The sequence below is a fragment of the Ceratotherium simum genome, chromosome 16, assembly GCF_057802395.1.
Source record: "Ceratotherium simum simum isolate JZ-2026a chromosome 16, ASM5780239v1, whole genome shotgun sequence".
Lineage (NCBI taxonomy): Eukaryota > Metazoa > Chordata > Mammalia > Perissodactyla > Rhinocerotidae > Ceratotherium > Ceratotherium simum.
The window spans coordinates 4248395-4271211 of NC_141915.1; the positions used below are offsets into that span (position 1 = coordinate 4248395).

The 22817-nt window shown below is 50.1% G+C and overlaps 1 protein-coding gene across 1 annotated transcript in view; it reads left to right on the forward strand.

Annotated features, from left to right (window-relative positions):
* The first annotated feature begins 9335 nt into the window (after positions 1-9335).
* Positions 9336-22817, forward strand: part of PMP22 (peripheral myelin protein 22) — a 29354-nt gene continuing 15872 nt past the window's right edge. The window contains exons 1-3 of the mRNA XM_004433042.3: positions 9336-9437; positions 11072-11183; positions 12427-12523. Of these exons, the coding sequence (XP_004433099.1) occupies positions 11106-11183; positions 12427-12523 (175 nt within the window). The 5' untranslated portion in view covers positions 9336-9437; positions 11072-11105. The remainder of the gene's footprint in view (positions 9438-11071; positions 11184-12426; positions 12524-22817) is intronic.

Sequence of the window (22817 nt, forward strand, 5' to 3'; positions counted from 1 at the left end):
TGCTTGTTTGGGCTATTTTATTTATTTATTTTTTATAAATGATTTTTTTTTTTTTTGTGAGGAAGATCAGCCCTGAGCTAACATCCATGCCAATTCTCCTCTTTTTGCTGAGGAAGACCGACCCTGAGCTAACATCTATTGCCAATCCTCCTCCTTTTCTTTCCCCTTTTCTCCCCAAAGCCCCAGTAGATAGTTGTATGTCATAGTTGCACGTCCTTCTAGTTGCTGTATGTGGGACGCGGCCTCAGCATGGCCGGAGAACCTGTGCGTAAGTGCGCGCCCGGGATCTGAACCCGGGCCGCCAGTAGCGGAGCTCGAGCACTTAACTGCTAAGCCACGGGGCCGGTCCCTGGGCTATTTTAAAAATAATTGGATATGTAAACATTTGAATTAAACGCCAGCAAGCTTTTGAGGTAATGGGTCTCAGCCCACAGTGAAGAAATAAACAGCCTAGGGGCCAATACACAGAGGCTTCCTTTGGATCATTCATATAACACCATAACTGGGTTCTAGGGTGTTCTTCTAAAGACCATGATGAGGCCACCCCCTGAGCTGAAACACCGTGGTCCCCCCAAAAGAAGAATAAACATATGGCAAAGGAGAGCTTGAATGGCCATTGGGAACCACGTGGCACTCCATGACCTTGGACCACATCCACCCATTTCCTTTCTCAGGATCACAGCAACACATCTCTTTGTTGGCCTATATGAGTGTTTTCTCTTCCCTGCCTGGGGCTAGTTAGCTGGCCAGGAGTCCTTAGCTGATGCTTCCTGCTTTTAAATCTGCCTCTTCATTTCCTGAAATGTCTACAGTCAGTTCGAAGAAATGCCATTTCTTCCATTTGCCTCAATTGATAGAGACTAGAATGTCAGAGCTGGAGAGGTCACGTAGCCTAGTGTTTCCAATTGTACGTTCCATGGCTAAGTCTTGGAGAGAATCTGGGAACAAAAGTTCCACGATCCAATAAATTTAGAAAATGCTTCATAATCTAGTCCCCAAGACACAGTTATATATTCAACAATCCAAGATTATATAGGAGTGAGCATATCATGTAGACATCTGCTGGGAAGGCTCTTGAAAAAGACCTTGCTGGGAAGGAAAACTCAAAAGGGTCCTGAGGTCTCCCAGTGATTGAGGAGCTCACACGGTAGTGAAATTCAGATATTGTATTTGTATTTCATTATGGTTGCACTCCACGATGGATGGACGAAGCATGAGAGAAAGAGGAGAGGGAGAGAGAGAGAGAGAGAGAGAGAGACAGAGATTTTGAGAAATGAGACAATGTTGTAAGGGCTTTCACCCTCGGTCAAATGGACCATAATTTTCGTTGCACTTTTCTCATCTGAACCATATCCGACCATGCTTTTGCTGAGGGTTGTAGGAATTCTCAGATTCAAAGTCACATACTTAAACCCTGGAGGGTCCCTCAAGATCAACAAACATCCAAGCAACTTCTTTTTAATTTTTTTCCTGAGTCTCCTGATGTATTTAAATAGGTACAAAATAAGGTTATCAAACTCATGGTCCATATAAATTGCTTACATTTTACCATTGACTTATAAGATGCACAATGTATTTCATTGTAAGCTGCACAACTTGATTCAATACTGCCATCCTACCTCTGTGCCTGGACGTGCGACTCCATTTGGAGACAGCACAAAAGACGAAGCAAGGCCTGGCCTGTGGCCCTCCTGACTCCTCCCTGGGGTAGGTCCAGTGCCCATTTTCTCCACATACACCAGAGAGTTGGAGATTCATCATGAAGGAAACACGAGGCTAAGATGTGTGACTAGTAATCATGACTAGCCCTGTGATAGGTTCGGTTTTGTGCAAATTTATTTTCCCCATTTTATGGTAGAACTTGGAAACCCAATGTTGGAAGAGTTCTATTGCACTGCATTCTCCATGACTCATGGTCTTTCGGGTTTTGCTTTCATTTTTGTCACTGTAGAAGGTGGGGTGTGTCTAAGACTATGCATTTCATAGAGTTTAGTGGTCTTACCTCCAGATTGGCAAGGTTCACATCTTGGCTCCACCATTTGCCAGCTGTTTCTAGAATTTTATTTCTAGAGTTTAAATTCTATTTCTAGAATTTTAATTTCTGAGTCAAAATTCTAAGGTAATTGCCACATGAGGCGCAGGCTTCCCAGTGAAGTCCCCTGGACTGGATATTTCCTAGTTTTTAACAATGAAGAGTAAAAATACTTGAAGCCTTGCCCAGTTCTGCCTTGAACCTCTCAAACGAATTTGACCTTTGTCCGTGAACTTCTCTGGCTTTAGCTGAGGTTTCACACTTGATAAGTGGTTCAGGGACTCAGAGAAGAAGAAAACATCTGCTCTCAAGTTCATTTTAAGTGCAACCACTGTTCCTCCAGCTCAGAGGTGCGTACCATGGGGACGAAGATTGTTCGCCTAGGTTCTCTCCCAGGACTGTTCATGTACACCTTGTTCTTCTTGAGGAAGTTTAATGCCCTATGGCTTGGCGTGGCCTCATCTGCCTGAATCAAGTATTCCCTTGGCTTATAGTGGCCTTTCCTGTTCTCCTCCCTCAAAAAGGACAACATCTGACATCAAGCCCAGGCTGCCTTCCTCTGCATTGTCCTGCCCCATCCGTGGGGCCTAGAAAATCCATCCATCCTCTCCTATTCCATCATTATGTGGCAAAATTGATCACCTTCCCCACCACACTAAGCCTCTCCTTGGCTGGATCAGAAACATGTCCCTTAGGAGTAAGGGTCTTAGAAGAGTTTCAGAGTTTTCAACCCCAAGTATAAATCAGTTTTGGACCCACTTTTGCTTAAATGGCTCCTGAATCCTTTCTCTGCTAGCTCGTGAGATGTCAGAGAAAAGATCGCTCTCTCCCCCTCCGCTTGCGTCTGTGGAATCCGGCTTTCCTAAGCAACAATGCATTTGGGAACAAAGAATTCTTTGTATCGTTCCAATGGCACAACATAGTCATTCTGTGCTTGGCCTCTCCCACAGGTGATGGAACTAAAGAAGCAATTTATCCCAAGATAAATTTGTAAGTTTTAAAGATATGATTTAGGGAACAGCCGTGTGCTAACTTAGGTATGTGTCTTTAAGCTGCTTTCTACCTGATTCTGGGTTGCTCACAGAGAACATCTTCTAGGGACTTGGAGATGACGTAATTTCAAATATGACTATTTGTAGCAGGATCTGCTCGTGGAAGTCAAACTGGCTCCTTCTGTTTCTTCCTTTCTCCCTTTTCTTCCTCTTTCCTCTCTTTCTCTCCTTCCTCCCCCCCTTCCTTCCCCTTTAATAATAAGCTGCTCAGAAGAGTCTAGAGGAGCCTGGAAGAGGCAGCAACCTGACTTTTGAGGACTCTTTCAGACCAGCTGTGTCCGGGCCTCGCCAAGAACGCCCACACAGGCTGCTGGCTGTGATGAAACAGGAAAGGCTTCATGTGTAGTGTACATGCTCCCCAGATACTGACTGGGTGCCGGCCGGGTGAGACAGACGCTCCAACGACAGCTTCATCGACTGGACAAATGCCCAATCGAGACTCCCGTCCACGTTCTCTTGGGGAGTCCGCATAATGGAAAAATCAGAGGTTGGGAAATCAGAGGAACTGGTTTCCAGCCCCAGCCCTGGCATTGACTCACTGGTCCCTGCACGAAACATTGTAAATTCTCCAAGCCTCAGTTTCTTCACACAGAAAATGGTCATAATGATTCCCTGCCAAATAAGATACTATACGAAACAGCATTTTGGTAGCTAGAGGTGCAGAACAAAAGGGCTGCCTCCCACTTCCAGAGTCTGCGTAGGCTCCACTCCCAGGGACCCCAGTGATCGTCTTATGAAATTGAGCTGTCACCTCTGTGCAGGATCCAGCCAGCGCTGGCGCTGCGCAAGTGTGACACCGAGGCCCCGTCAGCAGGATCAGGCAGGACGCTTGAGAGGGAGACTCACAGGACTGGTGCAACCGGTGAAGGTTCCTGGAAAAAGAAACATGAACCTGTAAATGGGTATAATGTGTCAGTATCGTTGGTGAAAAAGGGAAATTAGGTTATAACAGTGTCTGTGGAAGCACCATGGAAAAGGCACAGATATGCTGTGGATGCCGGACACAATTAGGATCACCGTAGGATACAAAATAGCACAGGGTGCAGAGCGTGCATTCTGCAGCCAGAACGTCTGGTTTGAATCCAGCCTCTGTCATTTCTTTGTACGGTGTCTTGAGAAAGTCACTCAATGTCTTGCTCTGCCTCAGTTTCCCTCTGATATAAAAGAGGATGATAGGGTAACTATTCATAAGGTTGTTGTAAGGATTAAATGATTTGATTCATATGAAATGTTCAGAATGGTGCCTAGCACACAGCAGGTACCAAGTAAATATGAGCCATCATTGTTATGATTTTTATCAATGACTTTTGGGTGATTTATTGCTAAGAAGCTGAGGCAGCACGGTGCAGCAGACAAGTAGGGTGTTGGAATTAGTATGATGTGACTTAACCACGTTTCCTCAGGAAGTCTGCCTAATTCTCATTTTATCTATTTATAAAGTGGGGGAAATAATAATAATAAATGTGATTTGGTGAATATTCTAACCATTATTGTGGCAAGTGGCCCAGTGAGATAGTCTCCATGTCCCCTGAGGACACATTGCTCAACACAGCTGCCTGGGGTGGGGTCCCATTTGGCTGAGGAGCCACTAGAAGGGGGAGAGAGGACCAGGAAGGCATTGTCCTCGGTTGACTCAGTGGGGAGGCAGAGAGCCTGGCCCAGGAGGGTGGAGACAAGAGTGTTGGCCCCCGTAGATGGGCCAGTGAAGTGCAGCAGTGACCAGCTCTGGTGCCTTGAAACCTCAAGGAGCATGTCAAACAGGTCACAGCCAGAGCCAGCAGGTCATCAGGGCTTGGTTGCAGGAGATGCCCACCCCCCCCCCCCCCACAATTGAAGGATTGAAGATCTCAGGCCAGGAGAGCAGGTCCTGGAACGTGGATCTCCTGGGAAGATGGAGGGCTGATCAGATTGGCCCTACCCAGCCAGAAGCAAAGTCTGTGACCATCACTTCCTCACTGCCCCACCCTCCTTCTTCTGAGCAGAAACGATCCTCTCAGATGTCTCCAGGCTTAGCCCTGGCCTAGGGGCAGCAGCCGCTGTCATGCAGCCTTCAGAGCCTGATTATGAGGGGCACCCAGGAAGGGGGCTGTGTGGGGAGGCCAGAAAACCATGCTCACAGCCCCCCACCCCACCCCCATGTCAGGAGAGGACTGAGGGAGGCTCTTCTCTCTGTCTCACACACACACACACACACACCCACCCACCCAAATATACACATACACATCCCTGTTTTGTCTGGCAAGACTGTGAACCATAACTTGTATAATACTGCTGCCACACCAGGTCTTACCTTGATTTGGGCTCCACAAGAGAGGGCAATGGGAAGGAAACCAGGGACCATCTGATGCCACGTGACAATCTAGCAGGACACTGGAACATCCAGGGGGAACGTTAAAGATTACCCACACCTGAGCCCCGGCCCAGACCACCAAGTCAGCTGCTCTGGGCACAGGCCCAGGCAAGGCCGTTCGCAGAGCTCTCAGGTGATTCCAAGGAGCAGTCAGGGCTGAGAACCACCGCCAGGAAAAATAAAAATGACATACACAAAGGGAGAAAGGCCAGCTCGCTTCATCGGAACTGGAAATGCTGGCTGGGAGCAGAACAGGTGAGAAGGCCATTTGCAGCCCCTCCTGCCTGCGGAGCCCAGCAAAACATCAAGTGTGGCCGAGAGGGACTTCTCCAGACCCTACAGGGTGCTCCAGATTGGGGACCCCTGACATAAGAGGTGTGGAAATTGTTAGAATTTCAGGAAACTCATTCAGTGAAACCAAGTCCTCTTGTCCTGGAACTTCTTCCCAGGAGAACTTGCTAGAAGTGGAGGACTCTTTCTGAAAGCTTGAAGCTGCAAAGAGCCTGAAGAACACTGTGCCTTCATTTGTCTCCCTGTCCATAACATTTCAATTGTTCCAGCCTATTCTGCCTGACAGATTAGAAAGTTTTCAGTAGAGGGTTACTTGAATTTACACAAAGGTCAACATTTAATAATGACTCGACTTAAGGGCACGTGAACGGCTGCCGGAAGAACCCATTTCCTCGAGCTTCATTCTAACACACTGCCAGCGTGATAAGGTGGAGTGGGGTCTAGACGGACAGGGCAGGTAGCAGAGGCCCTTTCCAGCCGGGGGTTAGAGCAAAGTGGACCTGATTTGGTGACTTGGAGACATTTGGTTCCCTGAGTAATGCTGTGAGAGATTATGTGTGCAATGTTTGAGCCCTTTCAAATGATGTTGTTGATTAAAAAGGAACCCTATCTGCACACATATAACACTAGGCACATGGACCCTTCACAAAATATATTTCATCTTTGTGGAATTCACTGGGACCTGAGGAGGGGGGCACTGAGAACCCGGGGACCTCTTTGCTATTACATAGGAAGCACTTGCAGTGAGAATAGCTGTGGCATCACGGGTTTCAGGCATACCCCAAACTCCTCTCCCTGTTGGTTTTGGGTTCTCCATGCCCTGCAGGGTCTCTTGGGGTGTGTTCTGGAAAGTACACAAAGCTGGGTGCTGTCTCTTTAAATAGTAGAGGCTGAGAAGCTCTCAGGCCACCATGACATATCCCAGCATTGGACCAGCCCCTGAATAAACTGGAAAGACGCCTGGTCTGCCTTCAGTTACGGGGAGCACCACCAGGGAGCATCTCGGGAGCCTGGTTGGAAGCAGCGGGGCTGAGTCTGCCTGCTGGTCCCTCTGCTGCCCCGTGGGGAGGGCCTTGCCTTCACATCCCTTGCATTTGACTGCAAAGAAAGCTGCGTGGAGGAAGGGGTTGCACTGTTTGGCCCGGTGAGTTTTCTTGGCCTCTGGGTGGTGTGTGCTTATGCTGTACCGAGAGCTGCCTGATCCCCCAGCCCCTGCAGACCGCAAATGGAAAGGATTGCAGTGGAGACTGTGCATTTGTGGTGGAACTGACTGGAGAGTCAGAGGGTTTTTAAAGTCCTTGGTTAAGAGCTGGATATGTACTCTGGCTGGGGTGGCAAGAAGAACCATCTGAAAGCATCTAGAAACTCCAGTACGTACAGTACAAGGGAGAAAGGGGTCCAGATGCTCTGTCCCTGATGGGAAATAGCTCTGCACACACAGCTGGCAGGTGACCTCGGATTGGGAAGCAGGTTAGGGAGAAGCTTCCACCTGTAGCAGAGCCCTGGCTGGCCCTGGGTGTGGCCAAGCCTGGTTGGCACTGCCCTGGCCAGCATTTCGTCTTCCACCAGTGGGAGCCCAGCTGGGCAGTGAAAGATGGACAGGTTCACACATTCCACAGCTCATGGTGTGGTGTACCTTGGTTATTGACTACAACATTGGGTTCAAAAGAAAGGAAGAAACAAGCTGTGTCTTACAATATGTGCACTTTTCTAGAGGTATATACTTCATTAAAAAGTTAACTTGGGAAAAAAAAGGAAGAGAAAAACAGTCCTGAGATAAATATGCTAATATTTGTAAAGTGCTTAGAAGAGCACCGGGTACACACTGACCACATAAATGTTGGTTAAACAACCATAATAAAAGTCTGAATGGCATAAAGCAGGGCAATAATTCCTAGGGCAAACTTGACCTATAAAATGACCCTTGGAGGAGAGAAAATACTTCTATTTTTTTAGTTTGTCATTCTACTCACATATGCGCTCCCAATCTATGGGAGTTACAAGCTATTCTAGTTCCGGATGGTCAGGCTTGCCTGGAAGGGCTGTTGTGAGGGGTAAATGTGACATGATAATAATAAAGACAACCATTTACTGGGCACTTGTCCCTTACTATGTTCCAGACACCTTGCTAATTGCTTCACACGGTTTGTCTCCTTTAATGATCACCGTAACCCTTTAAAATAGGCGTTATTAGTCCTGTTTGCAGATGAGAAAACCCAAGCTCAGTGAACTCCAGCAAATTAAAATTCACAACCCTGAGCAAGCAGGTAATCATGTTTGTCTGAGCCCAGAGCCCGGGTGCCTAACCATTGGACTACACTACCCCTCACAGACCCCTGTCAAGTCCTGCTGAAGTGACCGCCATGTAACGGGCATTAAATAAAATTTTTTACAATTAGTCCTCTTCTCAATTTGATAATATAAGAACTCTGAAAAGACCATTGAAGAATTTTTCAAATTATTTTTATTTAAAGCATATACAATAAGCAGCTATTTCAAATATGTAGGAAAATAGTATAGAATTATTTGAATCATTTATAGTGATGAGGTTTTATGTCAGTACACTAGCAGATAGAGGTAGGGGTGCGTGTGTGTGTGACCTGCTGCGTTAGTGATTAGCAGGCAAAGAGGGCCAACATCCACAGCCAGGCTCGCTGTTCTTGCCTCCAGGCTGGCTTGCGCGAGCGTCTCGTTTGGGCGCACCTGCGCCGCGCCCGGAAGGGTCAGCCCCTCTCTCTGTAATGCTGGGCCCGCCAGGTTCAGGCGGCTGTGAATCAGCCGATTTCCCTGGCTGCTCTTCCTCCGCCTCAAATGGCCAATTCCCCACCCCGTGGCCGGGGACGCCAGCCGAGGCTGGGAGCCAGGCCAGGGAAAGTTGGCCTGGAGCACCCCCGGTTGTGGTCTGGTTTTACCCACCCTAGAGGAGCCCGTCCCCAGGGCCCGCTGTCTCATGGTTGGCAGACTCGCCCTCCTCCCCGTGACTCTCACCCGAGCAGAGCCCGCTAGATCGTTCCCCTGGGATCCTAGGAACTCGGTACAAGGCCGAGGAGCAGACACCGATAGGGCGAGCGGGAGTGGTGCGGGTGTGCCCAGCTAGGACGCCAGGGCAGGGCAGGTGCGCCAGGACCCGACAGGAGAGGGACGTCTTCCAGCGCTTAAGTGCCAGCTCCTCCCTCCGCGGAGGAGAGGAATCCAGCCTCGGTCCGCGTGCGGGTGCCCGAAGCCCGCGCTGGGCACCGGCGGGGGCGACCTCTGGCGGGCTTTGCCCGCGTAGGCTGAGGGGGCGGAGGGGCTAGTTTATTGGTCAACACTTGGTTTCCACGAACTCGGCGGAGCCAGGGGAAGCGGAGGTGAGAAAGCTCAGCTGCCTCCCAGTTTCGAGTAAAAGTCGCAGGGGTTTTGCCATGACCAGCTTTCTCCCGAGGCGCATTTAAGGCCGCCTGCCTGTCCGTGCCCTCCCTCCCTCCTGCCCTCTCTCCTCCCTGAGTCCCGCCCTCCAGCACACGCCGACCCAGGGACACACCCTATTGCAGCGACGCAGACAGGGCGTTGTTCCCGTTAAAGGGAACGCCGGGAGCCTCCCTCTGGCCGCTAGCTTCGCGCGCGCAGCCCCGCAGCGCAGCTGTGTTTGGGGACGCCAGCAGCCGAGCGCACGCACCGAGTTTGTGCCTGAGGCCACTCTGAGGATCGGGGACAGCAATCCCTTTGGGCTGTAAGTGCTTTGGTAGCGAAGTGGAGGAGATGGAGGAGAAACGTGGGCATCTTCCGTCGACGGTGCCACAAGCGCACAGCAGGCGCGGGCTTTGGGCTGGCCAGGTCTCCGAGCTTTCTGTCCCGAGCGCGGGCAGACGGTCTGTCTCGTATCGTTGCTATCGGGCTCGTGGGGATACAGTGTGGAGTGCCTTATGGTCTGTAAACCGTAAGGGGCGCGGGTGATGTGGTCGGGATAAGGGGCAAGGGCGGAGCAGTTTTCGTCTCGCTGGAGAGGTGCCTACTCGGAGACTCATTGGCAAAGCGGGCCCTGAGGTGGACATCCGGGGGTACTGGACCCCTGTGGTTTCCCCATTGCTAGCCATAGACTCGATCTTCCTTGTCTTGCCCCTACCCGCCACTAGGAGCCCCTGGATTTAATTTAAACCTTCTGGGAGACATCAGAAAACCGTGCTTATTTCTTCCTGAACATTCCAGAGTTTCTTTGAATGTGTTGCTTATGGAGAGGAACGGAAGGGCCTGGGATTGGGTACTTTAAAACCTAGTTACTGAAGCGTTGTCTCTCCGGCTCAAGACTGTCCTGAAATGGTCCCCAAAGACTCAGTTTGTCCTTCACAGCCCTACATATCCTCTGACAGGTCACCCCTGTCTTCAGCTCCCCAAGGTCTATCAAACGAGAGGCTAGGACCGCGCAACTTTGGATAGAAGATGTCCTGCCGCCTCTGATCGGCTACAATTCTCCTGGGACTCACCCTTTACCCTCCGCCTCTCCTTCCCACCGGACATCTGCTCCTCTCCATCCAGGCTCCTGGGCCCGTGTCCCGCAGCGCCGAGGCTGGACTGGGTCGCCCCCCAGCGACCGTGCGTGGGGCCAGCCCGGGAGTGGCCCGGCCCCGCCCGCGGGGGCTGCCTAGGGCAGCGCGCGTGCCGTGGGGAAGCGCCGGGTTCGGGTAACTGTCTCCGGCCGTTCTTTCCTCTCCACACTACCCGGCCGGCTCTGCGCCGTCTCTCCGCAGCCGCCAGTGTCTATGCCAGGCCGAGCTGGGGCCAGGACGGCTCCCCTGCGCTGGCAGAACTGGGTGGAAACTTGGAGACTAACGGAATGCAGAGCGCACTGGGATCTGGGAAACCAGCTCACAGCCGCGCGCTCCCTCACAGCATGCCGCTGGTGTCCCCAGGCCTCTCGCAGAAATCTGGGCGCCTAGCCCCTCTCCCCTGCCTCCACTCCGTAGGGGAACGTGCGCTCCCCCCTTTCTGCCCCCTTCCCCAAGTTGGGCTGTCCCCGGGAGGCGTCTGGGGTGGGTGGAGGCTGCTGTGGCCTCTGCTCGTTATTCTGGAAAAACCTCTCCTCCTGGGGTGACTTAGACGTGCATACCACTTGTTTTGTTCCAAAAGCAAAAGATGTTCTGTCGCAGGCGGGCCCAGCTGATTGCTGGGCGGGGATCCTACGGTCGGCTGCTGCCCTCTCTCGGCCGGCCGCCGGGCGGCGTGGAGGCGCCCCCACCCGGGGAGGCGGGCTGGCGGGCGCAGAGCCAGGCCCGGGCATTCCGCTAGCGCGGGAACCCTCTGCGCGCTCCTCCCTCCCTCGCCAGTTCCATTGGCCTCACGTCCAGCTTCGGCTCTCTCTCCCGGCAGGCAGAAACTCCGCTGAGCAGAACTCGCCGCCAGAATGCTCGTCCTGTTACTGAGTATCATTGTCCTCCACGTCGCTGTGCTGGTGCTGCTGTTCGTGGCCACGATCGTCAGCGTGAGTGCCCAAAGGGCAGCGGGGGCGGTCGGGGCACCCAGTGCTCACCCAGTGCTGGACCTCCGGGGCGGCACTTCCAGCCGTGCTCTGTCTGGTTCAGGACTGTGTGGTTAGTTGCAGACGAGAAGTCTCAGGCATCCCAGGGCGTTCGCAGTTTCTGGCAATCTGCCCCTTTTCGGTTGTTTTGAGAAAAGCAGAGCAGATTCAGAGGTAGGAAGGAAGCAAGCGCTGGACTAGGATAGCTGTGCAGGCCTCTCTTTAAGCCAAATAATGCCAGTGCAGATCCAGGGTCCCCCACCTTCATTTGGTAGGATTGTTTAGCATTTTTTCTTGATGCAGGTTCGTTGAGGAAGGAAGTGGAGTATTTATGGTTTGTTTTTCTCCAAATGTCATAGTTCAGATGGGCAGCTTAGTTCATAAAACACCCTTTAGGACTTGCAATTGGAAAGTTAAAATTGGCTTTTCCGGAAAGGAGTGCACAGTCCCAGGTCTGCTTTGTGATGTGGATAGCACACCTTTTTAGTAGAGCTTCCACTCTGTGAGCAGGTCATCGGGATAACTCGTGTTACAGAACCATCAAACATCAAGCACGTTAGATTTGAAACTCTTTTCTTGAAGATGAGCACAGGCTCAGGCGTTTGGGTGACTGTGGCTTTCACCTCTTAATATGTCAAGTCCTGGGCTTGCTGTTCTTGTCTGTTTCAAAGGTCGAGAAATAATTATGTTAAAGTGAGAAATAACGATGTTGGGGATTTGTGAATTAGTTTATGATTTACAAGCATCTTGATTACATCTTAATTCTACCCAATAATGTTGTCAGGTTGATAGGAATTGTAAGTAAGGACACAGGCTCAGAGAGGCTGTGGGGTGGGGAATGCCACGGCAGGAGATCTGGGCAGGAGAACAGCTTGCGTGCGGGTGGCCTGGTTGAGCCCATGGCTTCTTCTGCTGTAGTACACACCTCTGCATGGAATTGCTTATGTTGTGTGTGGAACTTTTCCATTTACAAAGTGCTTTTCACTTGCAAAACACTGACCCTCCCCTCCACACGCACTGCACGGTGTCTGAGCCACACCGCCACCTCTCTCCTTTCTCTGGCATGACTGGGTCTCTGGCTGTGCAACATCAGGCGGGGGCGGGGGGCAGGCCAGGTAGACGAGTTGGTGAGGCTGCTCTTTGCCTTCCCTTGGTCTTCTCCCTGCCCCTTCCTTCGCTCCTCACTACCTCCCCTGGTTCTTTCTAGCAATGGATCGTGGGCAATGGACATGCGACCGACCTCTGGCAGAACTGTAGCACTACCCCAGGCAACATCCAGCACTGTTTCTCATCATCAGCAAACGGTGAGACTGGCTTTTTGCTCCACAAGCTCGTCCTTATCTGTCTGTGACACGTTTCTCAATCCAGACCTGGAAGCACTTGTTCTTGGAAGACACAAGCTTGAAGGTTGTTGCTGGGGTGGGGTGGAATGTGACAGGAGGCATGAATCCAAGACAAAAGGTAGTTTCCCTGGCTAAGCCTAGATCCTGGGGATCATTGTACATTCTCTCTGCCTAGAAATGCCCTGGGCTCCCTCCTTATCACTTGGTGGAATGCTTCTCATGAGTGAAGACATGTGAACACAGATAAGCAGTAAAGGGGGCGTGATGGCAAAATCTTAGGCAGACTGCATTGGGACTTTTTATCCAACTGGCGTCTTTGCTTGGCGGCTGTCTCTCTCCAGAAATGTCCTGCCTCTTCCTGTTGCAGTGACAGTGGGGCTGTCCCAAGGATAGTTGGGCCAGTTTTTGGTACCCAGGTACAAGACTGCCTTTCCAGATCTTGGGCCTTAGTGGTGCCACTTAGTGTTAAAGAAACCTTTGAGTGTTTCTTTGTGCAAGATGGGGACTTGAAGCTATTTGCAAAACCCTAAACTGAGCCTGGGAGGGTCCTTCATGCAGAAGATTGTATTTCTCCTCTGTCCTCAGCATCTTCACTTATGAGATAGTGGAAACCAGGCTTACTTGGATTCAAGTCAAGGGATTAATTGGGTGGAGGCACCCACTAGATACCTGCAGCCCCCAGAGGGGAGGAATGCTCAGCAGGGGCCTGTGTCTTTGGATGTGGAGAGGCAGAGCTAGACAGGATGCATCCTTTTTGGTGGCTGGGTGGTATGTAGTGGCAGCATGGACCCTGGATGGGGCCACAGAGCTTGGTGTCAAGGACATAGTGGGTCTGGCTCAGCACGGTCTCGTGTTCCAAAGGATGTGTTCTGGGGTTACAAGACCAATCAAGTACAGCTTTCTCTGTTGCTGCAGCTAGTCAGAGATCCAGTATTTCTGTTGAAGATGCTACACCTGATGAGAGAAACCAATTTAGATCCGGCTCAACAGAGCAAGTGGTGAAGTGGCCCTGAGTTCTGGCTTTGCTCAGTCCGGTTTCTCTGCAGGACTTGGCCTCCTGTGGGCTCTGCACCCAGTAGCACAAAAGCTATCACTGAAGCACTACAAACCAAACATCTTGAACCTCAGTATAAAGAGAAACTGCTAGAATAGTCATTTGGTAGTATAGATGGGGAGGATAGGCAAGGAGTAGAAAAGCCTGCTTTATGTTTCCATCTTCCTGGAGGGCAAAGAAGAAAGGCCCCCGTCCTTACTGAAGTGAGCAGTCCTTAATCTTTTCTCTGCGTGTGTGAAGGATACTGAATTAAAACCATCCTATAAGTTGCATGGTGAGTTTGCCTGGCGAGTTGGCAACCAAGTAAATGAAATAACTCATGAGTGCCTCTGAATGTGGCGATAGCACTGCTCGTCCCCAGAGCCGCAGCATCCGCTGTCTCCCCCTTCAGGGTCTGGCTGAGGGTCCCTGAAGACGCAGGATGGGAGTCTCCTCGCTCGCCACTGACACCTGGTGGTCACAAGTGGTGACTCAGCCTAAAGGACAGGCTGTCCCTGAGGCCAGGCAGTGTGCGCAGGCGCCCGTCCCAAGCGGCATTTGGCGTTGCGAGGCTGGCATGGGGTCCTGGACTCTTAGGCCGGGAAGGGGGCAGTTTTGGCAGGCATGTTGAAGCCCAGCTGGGTCTCAACAGAAACAGGGCGACAGAGGAGCAGCTATCTAAACTGTGCTCAGACCGTCCGCAGGCAGGAAAGCTGTCTTTGCCTCGTGGCCTGTTGTTGACCTGCGTCCTGCCTCTTACGCGGGTGTGAATAGCATTTATTCCGCGCTAGCAGCAGGTCTCAAAAAGGCACGTGTGTTATTTAAATCAGGAAACTTCTTGTTTCTCAGCTGGCTCTGTGTGCCAAGCTCATCATCTTGGGTTCATTTACGACGATTATGGGATCTTGAGCGAGGCTTCCAGATCCACGTGCTGGCTTTGCGTGGGGATGGGTCCCCAAGGTGCTTCCCTCCACGTCTGCCTTCTTGGCTCCCACACTGAGGGCATTTTGAGGCCATCTGGACACGCTCTTCAACAAGCTGGGTTTGTTTGGGTGTGGGCTTATTTTAAGAAGTTTCCATGTAAGCTTCCCCAGGAGACCTTATCGCTGCAGAGATCTTCTGATGGGTCGGCTTGCGTCACCACTGCAGCTCGGACGGGGGTCAATCCTCAGCGCCCCCTCTACCTTTTCTATTGGGTTTAACGATTTCTGTGACGAACAATAAGTTGAAAAAATACATAATTTTAAAAAATTAGACTGCTTTTATAGATGAACGATATCAGTTGCAAACCATTTACCTTGGTCCGAATTTGCTCTTAGAATGGTTGAAATATACTAATCAAAAGTAATTCCTTGTTGATATCCATTCGTGAAGAATATACTGCAAGTGTGCTTGTGAAGATATGTTGGTTTACATGACTTGCCAGTTTTCTGAAGGAGCTCATTTTTGTACATGTGGGGCCAGGGCACAGCCCCTCTCCAGGCGCCCGTTCACTCTGTTTTCTATACGAATGGTGCCCCTGCCATGTTACCCGCATGGCGGTCAAACATCCATGTTATATAGTTGGAAGGAGGCAGATCAGATCTTACCCCCAAGCTGCCTCTTGATGTTAGAAGTAGTTTGAGATTTCCTGCTAACTGCCCTCAACTCTGCCTACCTTCCCATTTTCTGAATTTATTTGCATACTTTCTGGGGACATCCTGGTCCCGGCTGCAGGTAGAGGGGGAGGAGGCATAGCGTGGTGGGGGCATATTCATCATGACCTTGTCTTGAATGCCTCTCGGCCCGGGGCATACAAAGACCTGGACACTGTGGACCTTGCCCTTGATGGTCCCGAGTCTCTTTGAGGAGTCAGGAGATAAGCGTGGAGGGATGGATCACTGTGAAGGAGTGTAGGCCAAGGTCCAAGGAGTGGGGGCAGGCAGGCAGTGCCAGAATTCAGGGGAGGAAGTGGAAGGGAAGTCTCACGTGGGAGGTGGAATGTGATCCATCCTCTAAAGGATGGGCAGGATTTAAATAAATACAGGCAAGGAGGAGGATATTCCCTGTTAAGGCAATGACATGACCTAAAGCAAGGGGAAAGCAATGCAGAGGCCGTGTAGACCAGTCGGCTAGTGTTCCAGTTAGGATTAGGATTGACTGCATATAACAGAACCTTGCACTGCATGAACTAATGCTTCTTGTTTCGAATTCTCCAAATTATCCTCAACTCTGCCACATCTTCAAATGGCAGTGGCTTAAATAGGATAGTTTACTTCTCTCTGTTTTAAAAGAAGTCTGGAAGTAGGCAGCCCAAGATAGGTATGGCAGTTCTGTGAAATTGTCAGAGACCCAGGCACTTTCTAGCTCATTCCTTTGCCATCTGTTGGGTTTGGCCCTCATCCTCATGGACCCAAGGGCTGCTAGAGCTCCAGCCCTCTCATCCATGCTTCAAGCAATAGGATGGAGAAGGGAGAAGGAGAAGAATGTGTTCCTCTCCCTTTTAATGAAACATCTCCAGATAGACCACACACTTCTGTGTCTATCTTTTATTGGAACTGAGTCACACAGCTGCACCTAGTTACAAGGGAGGCTGAGAATGTAGTCATTTGGCCTCGTGGGAAGCCTGGATTCTCAATTCACAGAAATTTAGTAGCAAGCACTTCCCAGTAAGCCTGGCTTGAAACCTTTCTCTCCTGGGCTTTGACCATGCCCTAATTGTGCTCTTTTACAATAGCTCTGCTGGGTCCTAGGCAGTTTCAGAGCAAGGCCCAAGTATTTTATGCTTCTTCAAATATTCCGTCTCTACTGTACCCAGGGCTCCGTCAGCAGCACCACTGTCTTACAGTGACCCATATCAGACACTGTAGGGGCCTAGCCTTCTCTCTCTTTCTCTCCCACCTCCCCAGTCATTAACAAAGTCTTGCTGTTTCATGATGTCCTTGAACCTTTGTTTTCTTCCAGTCCAGACCTCTCTTAGAACTCCAGACCCAAGTACCCAGTTCCTACTAGACAGTTCCGCTGGGGTGTCTTAGAGGCACCCCCAAGCCAGTCAGTCTTCATCCTCCTCCACACAGTCTGCACCTTCAACAGTTTCTAGTATTTTAGGGAACGCTGCTCCCCCAGCCAGTGAGCTGCCATGTTCCTTCTCCCCCTTCTCAGAATCGTTGGAGGTCCCACAGGCCCCTGTCGTTCCCTCATCTGTCGCCATGCCCGCAGTCACTGTCAGAGCCACTGCAGCAGCCTCTACCTCCTGACCTTTCAAAAAATACAAACCTAATCATTTTAATCCCAATTTAAAACCTTTCAGAGGCCCCTCACTAGTCTCAATCTTCAGACGAAAAATCTTTACTAAGGTCCCTAGGAATCTACGTGAATGATCTATTCTGTTTCCGTGAAGTCTCATCTCCTGTCTCCTCTCCCCTTCATTCTGGAATTTCAGCCTTTTCTTAGTTCCTTGATCGTGAACTTCCACCTCTCGCCCCCTGTTCTCCCTTCCTCTGTTTTTTCATTCAGAACTGTTCGTTGAAAACCTACCAGGTACCAGATATCACTGTAGGCACCAGGATACAAGAGTGAGCAAGAGCTTACATTTTCCTGGGTGAAACAGTCAATAAACATGGATACTTTGGGGCTGTGATAGGAACTACGAAGAGAATAAAACAAGGTAATGTGCAATGAGGGATTGGGGTGGGCAGGAGAGGCCCACTGGAGGAGTGACCCCTTGAGGATGACCAGGAGTCAGCCAGGAACATCTCGGCAGATTCCAGGCAGAGGGACCGTCGGGAGCAAGATTGCTGTGGAGGGAAGGAGCCTGACAGAGCTGAGGAGCAGAGGGCAGCCCAGAATAGTGGGAACAGAGAGAACAAGGGGTAGGGTAGCAGGCCATGCCATAGTCCTTCTAGACCCTGGTACGGAGTGTGATGCATACGGATGCATTTCTAATTTTTACGATTTCATTGAGACCTGCTCTGTCTTATATGTGTTTCTCAACTCTCTGTTTTCTTGAAAGTTGGAATAATAGTCCAGAGCATTTATAAGACAGAACATATCAGAAATCTTACAAAGTAGAAATGCACCAATATATTTCCAGTGATTATCCTGGGTCATGGGGTTCTTATCACTTTCATTGTTTTCTTTTCCTCTGCTGCCCCACTGATTTTCCTCCTTGAGATCTTTTAGTTTCACAATCAGAAAATAACTATAAGCATTATTTTATGTTGGGAAATTAGTATTGAGTAACAAATAGGTTCTCTCTGCCTTGATTAAGAAAGTGGGGTCTCAGGGCCTGCAGGCAGGGCCTGGGGAGTAGCAGGCCCACGGCAGACAGCCACCCAGAGACAGATGAGGCCAAGTCCCAGAGCCGTGGCTTTCAGACTCATAAGATCTGAGCAGCTCTAGCTGGCCTGGGGGTGGCGGGGCACCCCTCCTTCCTCCCCAAGTCCTAAAGGCGCCTGTCTCCCTGGGGCCCTCATACCATGGGGGTGTTTAAAATCTACTGACCAGAAGGTTCAGCAAAACATTGGCCTTGCATTGAGTAACTAATGCTTTTTGTTTTGAATTCTTCAAATTATCCAAGCTACAATCAGAAGCCAAGAAAATGAGCACTCATTGCCTTTCTTTCCTTTCTAAACAATAACGACAACAAACTCATGGCTCTCAGGAGGTTGTGGGCAGCATTAGACCAATGCTTTAGATTAAAAATTAGAAAAAGACAAATCTTGCCAGTCTCAGGAGCCCCCGACTCGACCCTCAGTGGTCTCCTGTTGTCTGTGTCTTCTGTGATTCCAGATTATCTTGTTTATCCATTTGGTGGCATTGTCACTTTGGTGAGGGCATCAAACCACTTCCTCGTCTGTGGCTCAGCTTTTGGTCAGATTTTAGAAAACACGGGAGGCCCTCTGCATTTATGGGTTCATGTTTTGCAATTTAAAATCTTTGTGGCTCCCTGGGCCAACCCGCAAAATCTGCCCAAGTACCGGCTCTTGATTTGACAGGCCCTTGTGGGATGCCGAGGCCCTGGCAGGCGAGGGAGGGACAGGGGGTGGGATGTGGTGTCATAATGCTGATGTTTCAACCCTTAACGTTTCTTGTCAGATGCTAAGATCCAGCAGTTGATTTGGAATGCTTTTTGAACCTGTGTCTGAACCACATGGCCCTTGAAGCGCACAGTCTTTGCTTTTTAAAAACTTGCAGTTGCACTCCCAGGATTTTACCAGAGTCAAGAAAGCATCCCTTGTATCTCAGGAGCAGGGACTTGGGCGACCTGAGATTGTGGATGTTGGTTTTCGGTACCTGAGAGAAGGATGCCGGGCACAAAGCCTTCTGAGTGTGCGGTCATGGACACACACCTAGACTTCCAGTGTTGGCAGGGACCTGGGAGGTCATCAAGTCCGTCCCTCCTCCCCAGCCTGCCTAGCTTCAGACCCCTCTGCAATATGTCCATCATGTGCTCATCCTCCCAGTGATGGGGAACTCATTACCTTTCAGGAGAGCCCCTTTCATTTTTGAAGAGCTAACAATGTGGTCCATTCATTTATTCTTCAAATCACATCCTATGTACTAGGCACTGTTTCAGAAACTGAGCACACAGAGATGAACAAGAAAGACTGGGTCCCTGCTCATGTGGAGCTCACAGTTACTTGGGGGAGACAGAGAATACACAATAAATCAATAATTGTCGAAAGTGCCCTGCAGGAGACAAATAGGGTCATGAAAGAGAAAGTCGCCACTGGGGAGGAAGCAGCTGGTCACGGAAGGCCTCTTCCTTCCATAGTCATGTGGACTGAGACTTAAAAGACGGGGAGGGACCAGTCATGTGAAGAACCACAGGAAGAAAATTCCAGGAGGTGATGGAAAAGGCCAAGCCCTGAGGCAGGAAAGACTTTGGTGTGTTCCCCAGGGACAGGGCCCAGTGCAGCTGAGTGAGCCAGCTGGAGGAAGGGGTGTAGGGTGAGGCAGGGGAGGGAGCTGGGGGCTGAATTGCTGAGGACTCACAGGCCGTGGTACTGAGGAGGATAACTGGGACATCATTGAAGGGTTCTAAGAAGAAGAGTGGCATAATTTGATTTGTGTTTTGAAGCTCATTCTGGCTGTTACGTGTAGAGTGTATTTCAGGCAGGGGCAAGAGAAGGTCTGGGTACCAGTGAGGAGGCTATGGTAGTGGTCCAGGCTGGGCATGAGGAGGAGGATGATGGTAAGAATACCACCAGCTCCTGTAACTGCCTGGCACTCTTCTAAGAGTGCTGCATTTAACCTGCACAAGAACTATAGGAGGTAGGTCAGGTGGCTTGGATAGGGAGATGGGGTGGAGAAGGAGATGATGCTGATGGATTGGATGTGGGGGGTTAGGAAAGAATTATTAGGGTAACTTCTAGGTTTTTGGGCTTGAGCAACTAGGTGTGCAGTGGGGTCTTAGACTGAGATAGGGGAGACAGAGGAGGAACAGGCTGTTATGGGGGAGGGACAGAAATTAGGATTTGTGTTTTGGCCATCAGAGATGTCAGCAAAGCACTTGGATTTAGAAATCTGTAGCTCAGGGGAGAGGTCTACCCTGGAATTTCAAATAGGGGAATCATGAGTCTGTACAGGAAGGTATTTGACGTCGTGGTGCTGAATAAAATTACTTGGGGAGTAGATGAGAGAGCAAGGCAGAAAGAAAGGAACAGGGTCCAGAGCCGAGTCTTGGGACCCTCGGGTGGTTAATGGGGGACAGGAGGAGTTCGCAGAAGAGACTGGAAGGAGTGGCCAGGGATGTGGGAGGAATGCCGTGAGATGTTGTCGTGAGAAATTACCTTGTAAAGGCCAAGTCTGTCCCCTCTTTTGTGCAGTCATTTCTGGTTGTCTTCGTTCATGCCTGATGTTCTAGACTTGGGTTTTACCAGGTGGCAGACTCTTCCTCAAGGAGTTTAAGCCTCCGTGGTGTCCCTGGACCAACTCTTCAAATATCTGGAGACTACAGTTTTATCTTCCCGGGTCTTCCCTCCTCTGGGTGATGCTTCCTTCTTTCAGTGGCTTCTCTGGTGCTGCTGAGATTCCTCTGAAATCCCAGCTGTGTAAGGTATTGCCTCCAGATAGCAGGCGTGGGCCTCCTCTTGCTCCTCCGAAGCTGGGATGGTGGTTTGGCTTGGCAGGTTGCTGAGCAGAGAACGGGGAAGCTCTTGCCCTTTGCCATACCATTCTCCCTCCTCCCTCTCTATCTTTGGTGGATTCTTTACTCAAAGAAAGGCAGTAGGATCATTTAGTTCACTGGATTTCAAACATATTATTGAATTTCTCAGCACCCTAATGTGCTGTAGAGGAAAGCCCAGTAGACTGGGCCTCAGGAGTCCTTGCCTTTCTGCACTGGTTCTGCCTCTGACAAACTGGGGACCTGGGCAGGTGCCCTGGTTGTCTAATGGAGTGAGCGTTGAGTAGGACCTGGCGTCGGCGCCCACCGCGTGTACGTGCGTCCTGGGGCCTCTTTACATTCAGGATATAATTGTGACATGGGGGCATCCTGAATGGAGGAGGCCTTTGAGCTGGGCCTTGGAAACTGGGTAGGACTCCAGTAGGCGTGGGGAGGAGAGAAGGGCACTGTGCTTAGGGAAGGGCGGGTGGTTTAATGTGGCTGGTGGGGTGGCTGTATTGATTCTAGCTCTTAATTTCCATGATGCTTGGCCTTTTCTAAATACTTTAGGAATAAAAAGGAGAGAGGGGCCCTGATTCTTTTTATATGGATAATGCCTTTTAAACCCAAAGGTCTTGAAAACAACCCAGTCATCCCCTCATCCCCTGTACATTCTCCACTAGTACAGCTCATGATCGGGCAATTAAAAATGCCTCTCTGTGGCCAAACCCAGCATTTCCAAGTTGTCTATTAAAAAAAAAAAAAAAGGTTCTCTGATAAATCAATTTGAAAAACACTAAAATTTAAAAGTTAAGCAGTATTTTTTTTTTAATGGCAAGAGTTCTCATAGCCGTTAATGTTTTCTGGTACGTGGTAATGTCCAAGGACAGAGGTCAATATACTTGACTATGGTACCCAGTCCATCTGTTTTTTCGTTAATCAACTGGTGGGATAAGTCTTCCAACAACAATTCTTTGGGAAGCACAGCCTAACCCAATTCTCTGGTTACTAGAGTCTTCCAAGTAGGGAATAAAGGAAGCCTACAACAGCTTAGTATTTTCGGGTAACCTCAGGTACCTCAGTGGCTGTATTATATTCCCTTTTCAAGTCCAAGGACTAGTTAGCAGAATAAGACTATTGGTGTCAAACCACAAATATAAATGAGACTCTGAGAAACTGGTTCCTGTGCCTACCACAGAGCCTCATAATTAGGGGTATAGTTCATTGAGTGATTATGTCAGGTTTAGCTGGCACACCTTGACACGAAGGTTGTTCCCACCTATGGAGCCGTTTGTGTTCACTAGTTGCCAACCGTAGGTTTTGCTCTAGTTAAAATGCCCCCCATGAGTATGTGTTGAAAGAGCCTCCCATGTTGCCTCCTCATCTTTGGGAGTTCTGGGCCAAGGTCTGTGGGCAGATAGCCCGCATGTAGCTTTCCCGTCTGGCTTGCATTCTGATCCGGTCACAGGCAAAGTCAGCCTGAGACCTGAGCCCCATTTCAAAGCTACCAGCTGGTCTGGATGGGGAAGAAGGTGAAGCCCCGGGGGAGGCCCCACGCTGGGCCCTGCACATGCTCCAGCTGGTGGGCGGAACGTGAGTGCAAAGACCTCATTGTTTAGGATGGAGGCCTCTTGGCAAGTCAGCTATTTCTGGAATGACATTTACACTGAGACGGAAGGAAAATGGCAGTCTGTGTGATGGCGGTGGGCTGGAGGTTGGAGGGTGGCGAGGAGGCCTTGTTGGTCATGTGCTTTTGAAAACAGTCCAGCATTATGCAAATGTGTGGTACTGTCTCCTCCAGTTGTGATTCATCCCCTCTGATGGCCTCTTTCCTCCTGGCTTTTTTCTCTCACAGCCTCCCCAGTTTATGCTCTGACTCTCCTCCAACCATCCTTCCTTTCATTTCCAAGAAAATTTGTTTTCTTAATTGAGTCAGAAAGCTTTTATGAACTGCCCAGAGTGGGACTCGAGGTGGACAGGGCATGAGAGACGGCTGGCTCCATGCTGTAGTGAAGGATGCAGAAGGACACAGATGAACTGGTACATTTACAAGTGCTGCATCCTTTCCGAGCTCTTAACTCATGAGATTGTAGCCCCCGGGCTAAGAATACGGCTGAGGGGGCAGATGTATTTCC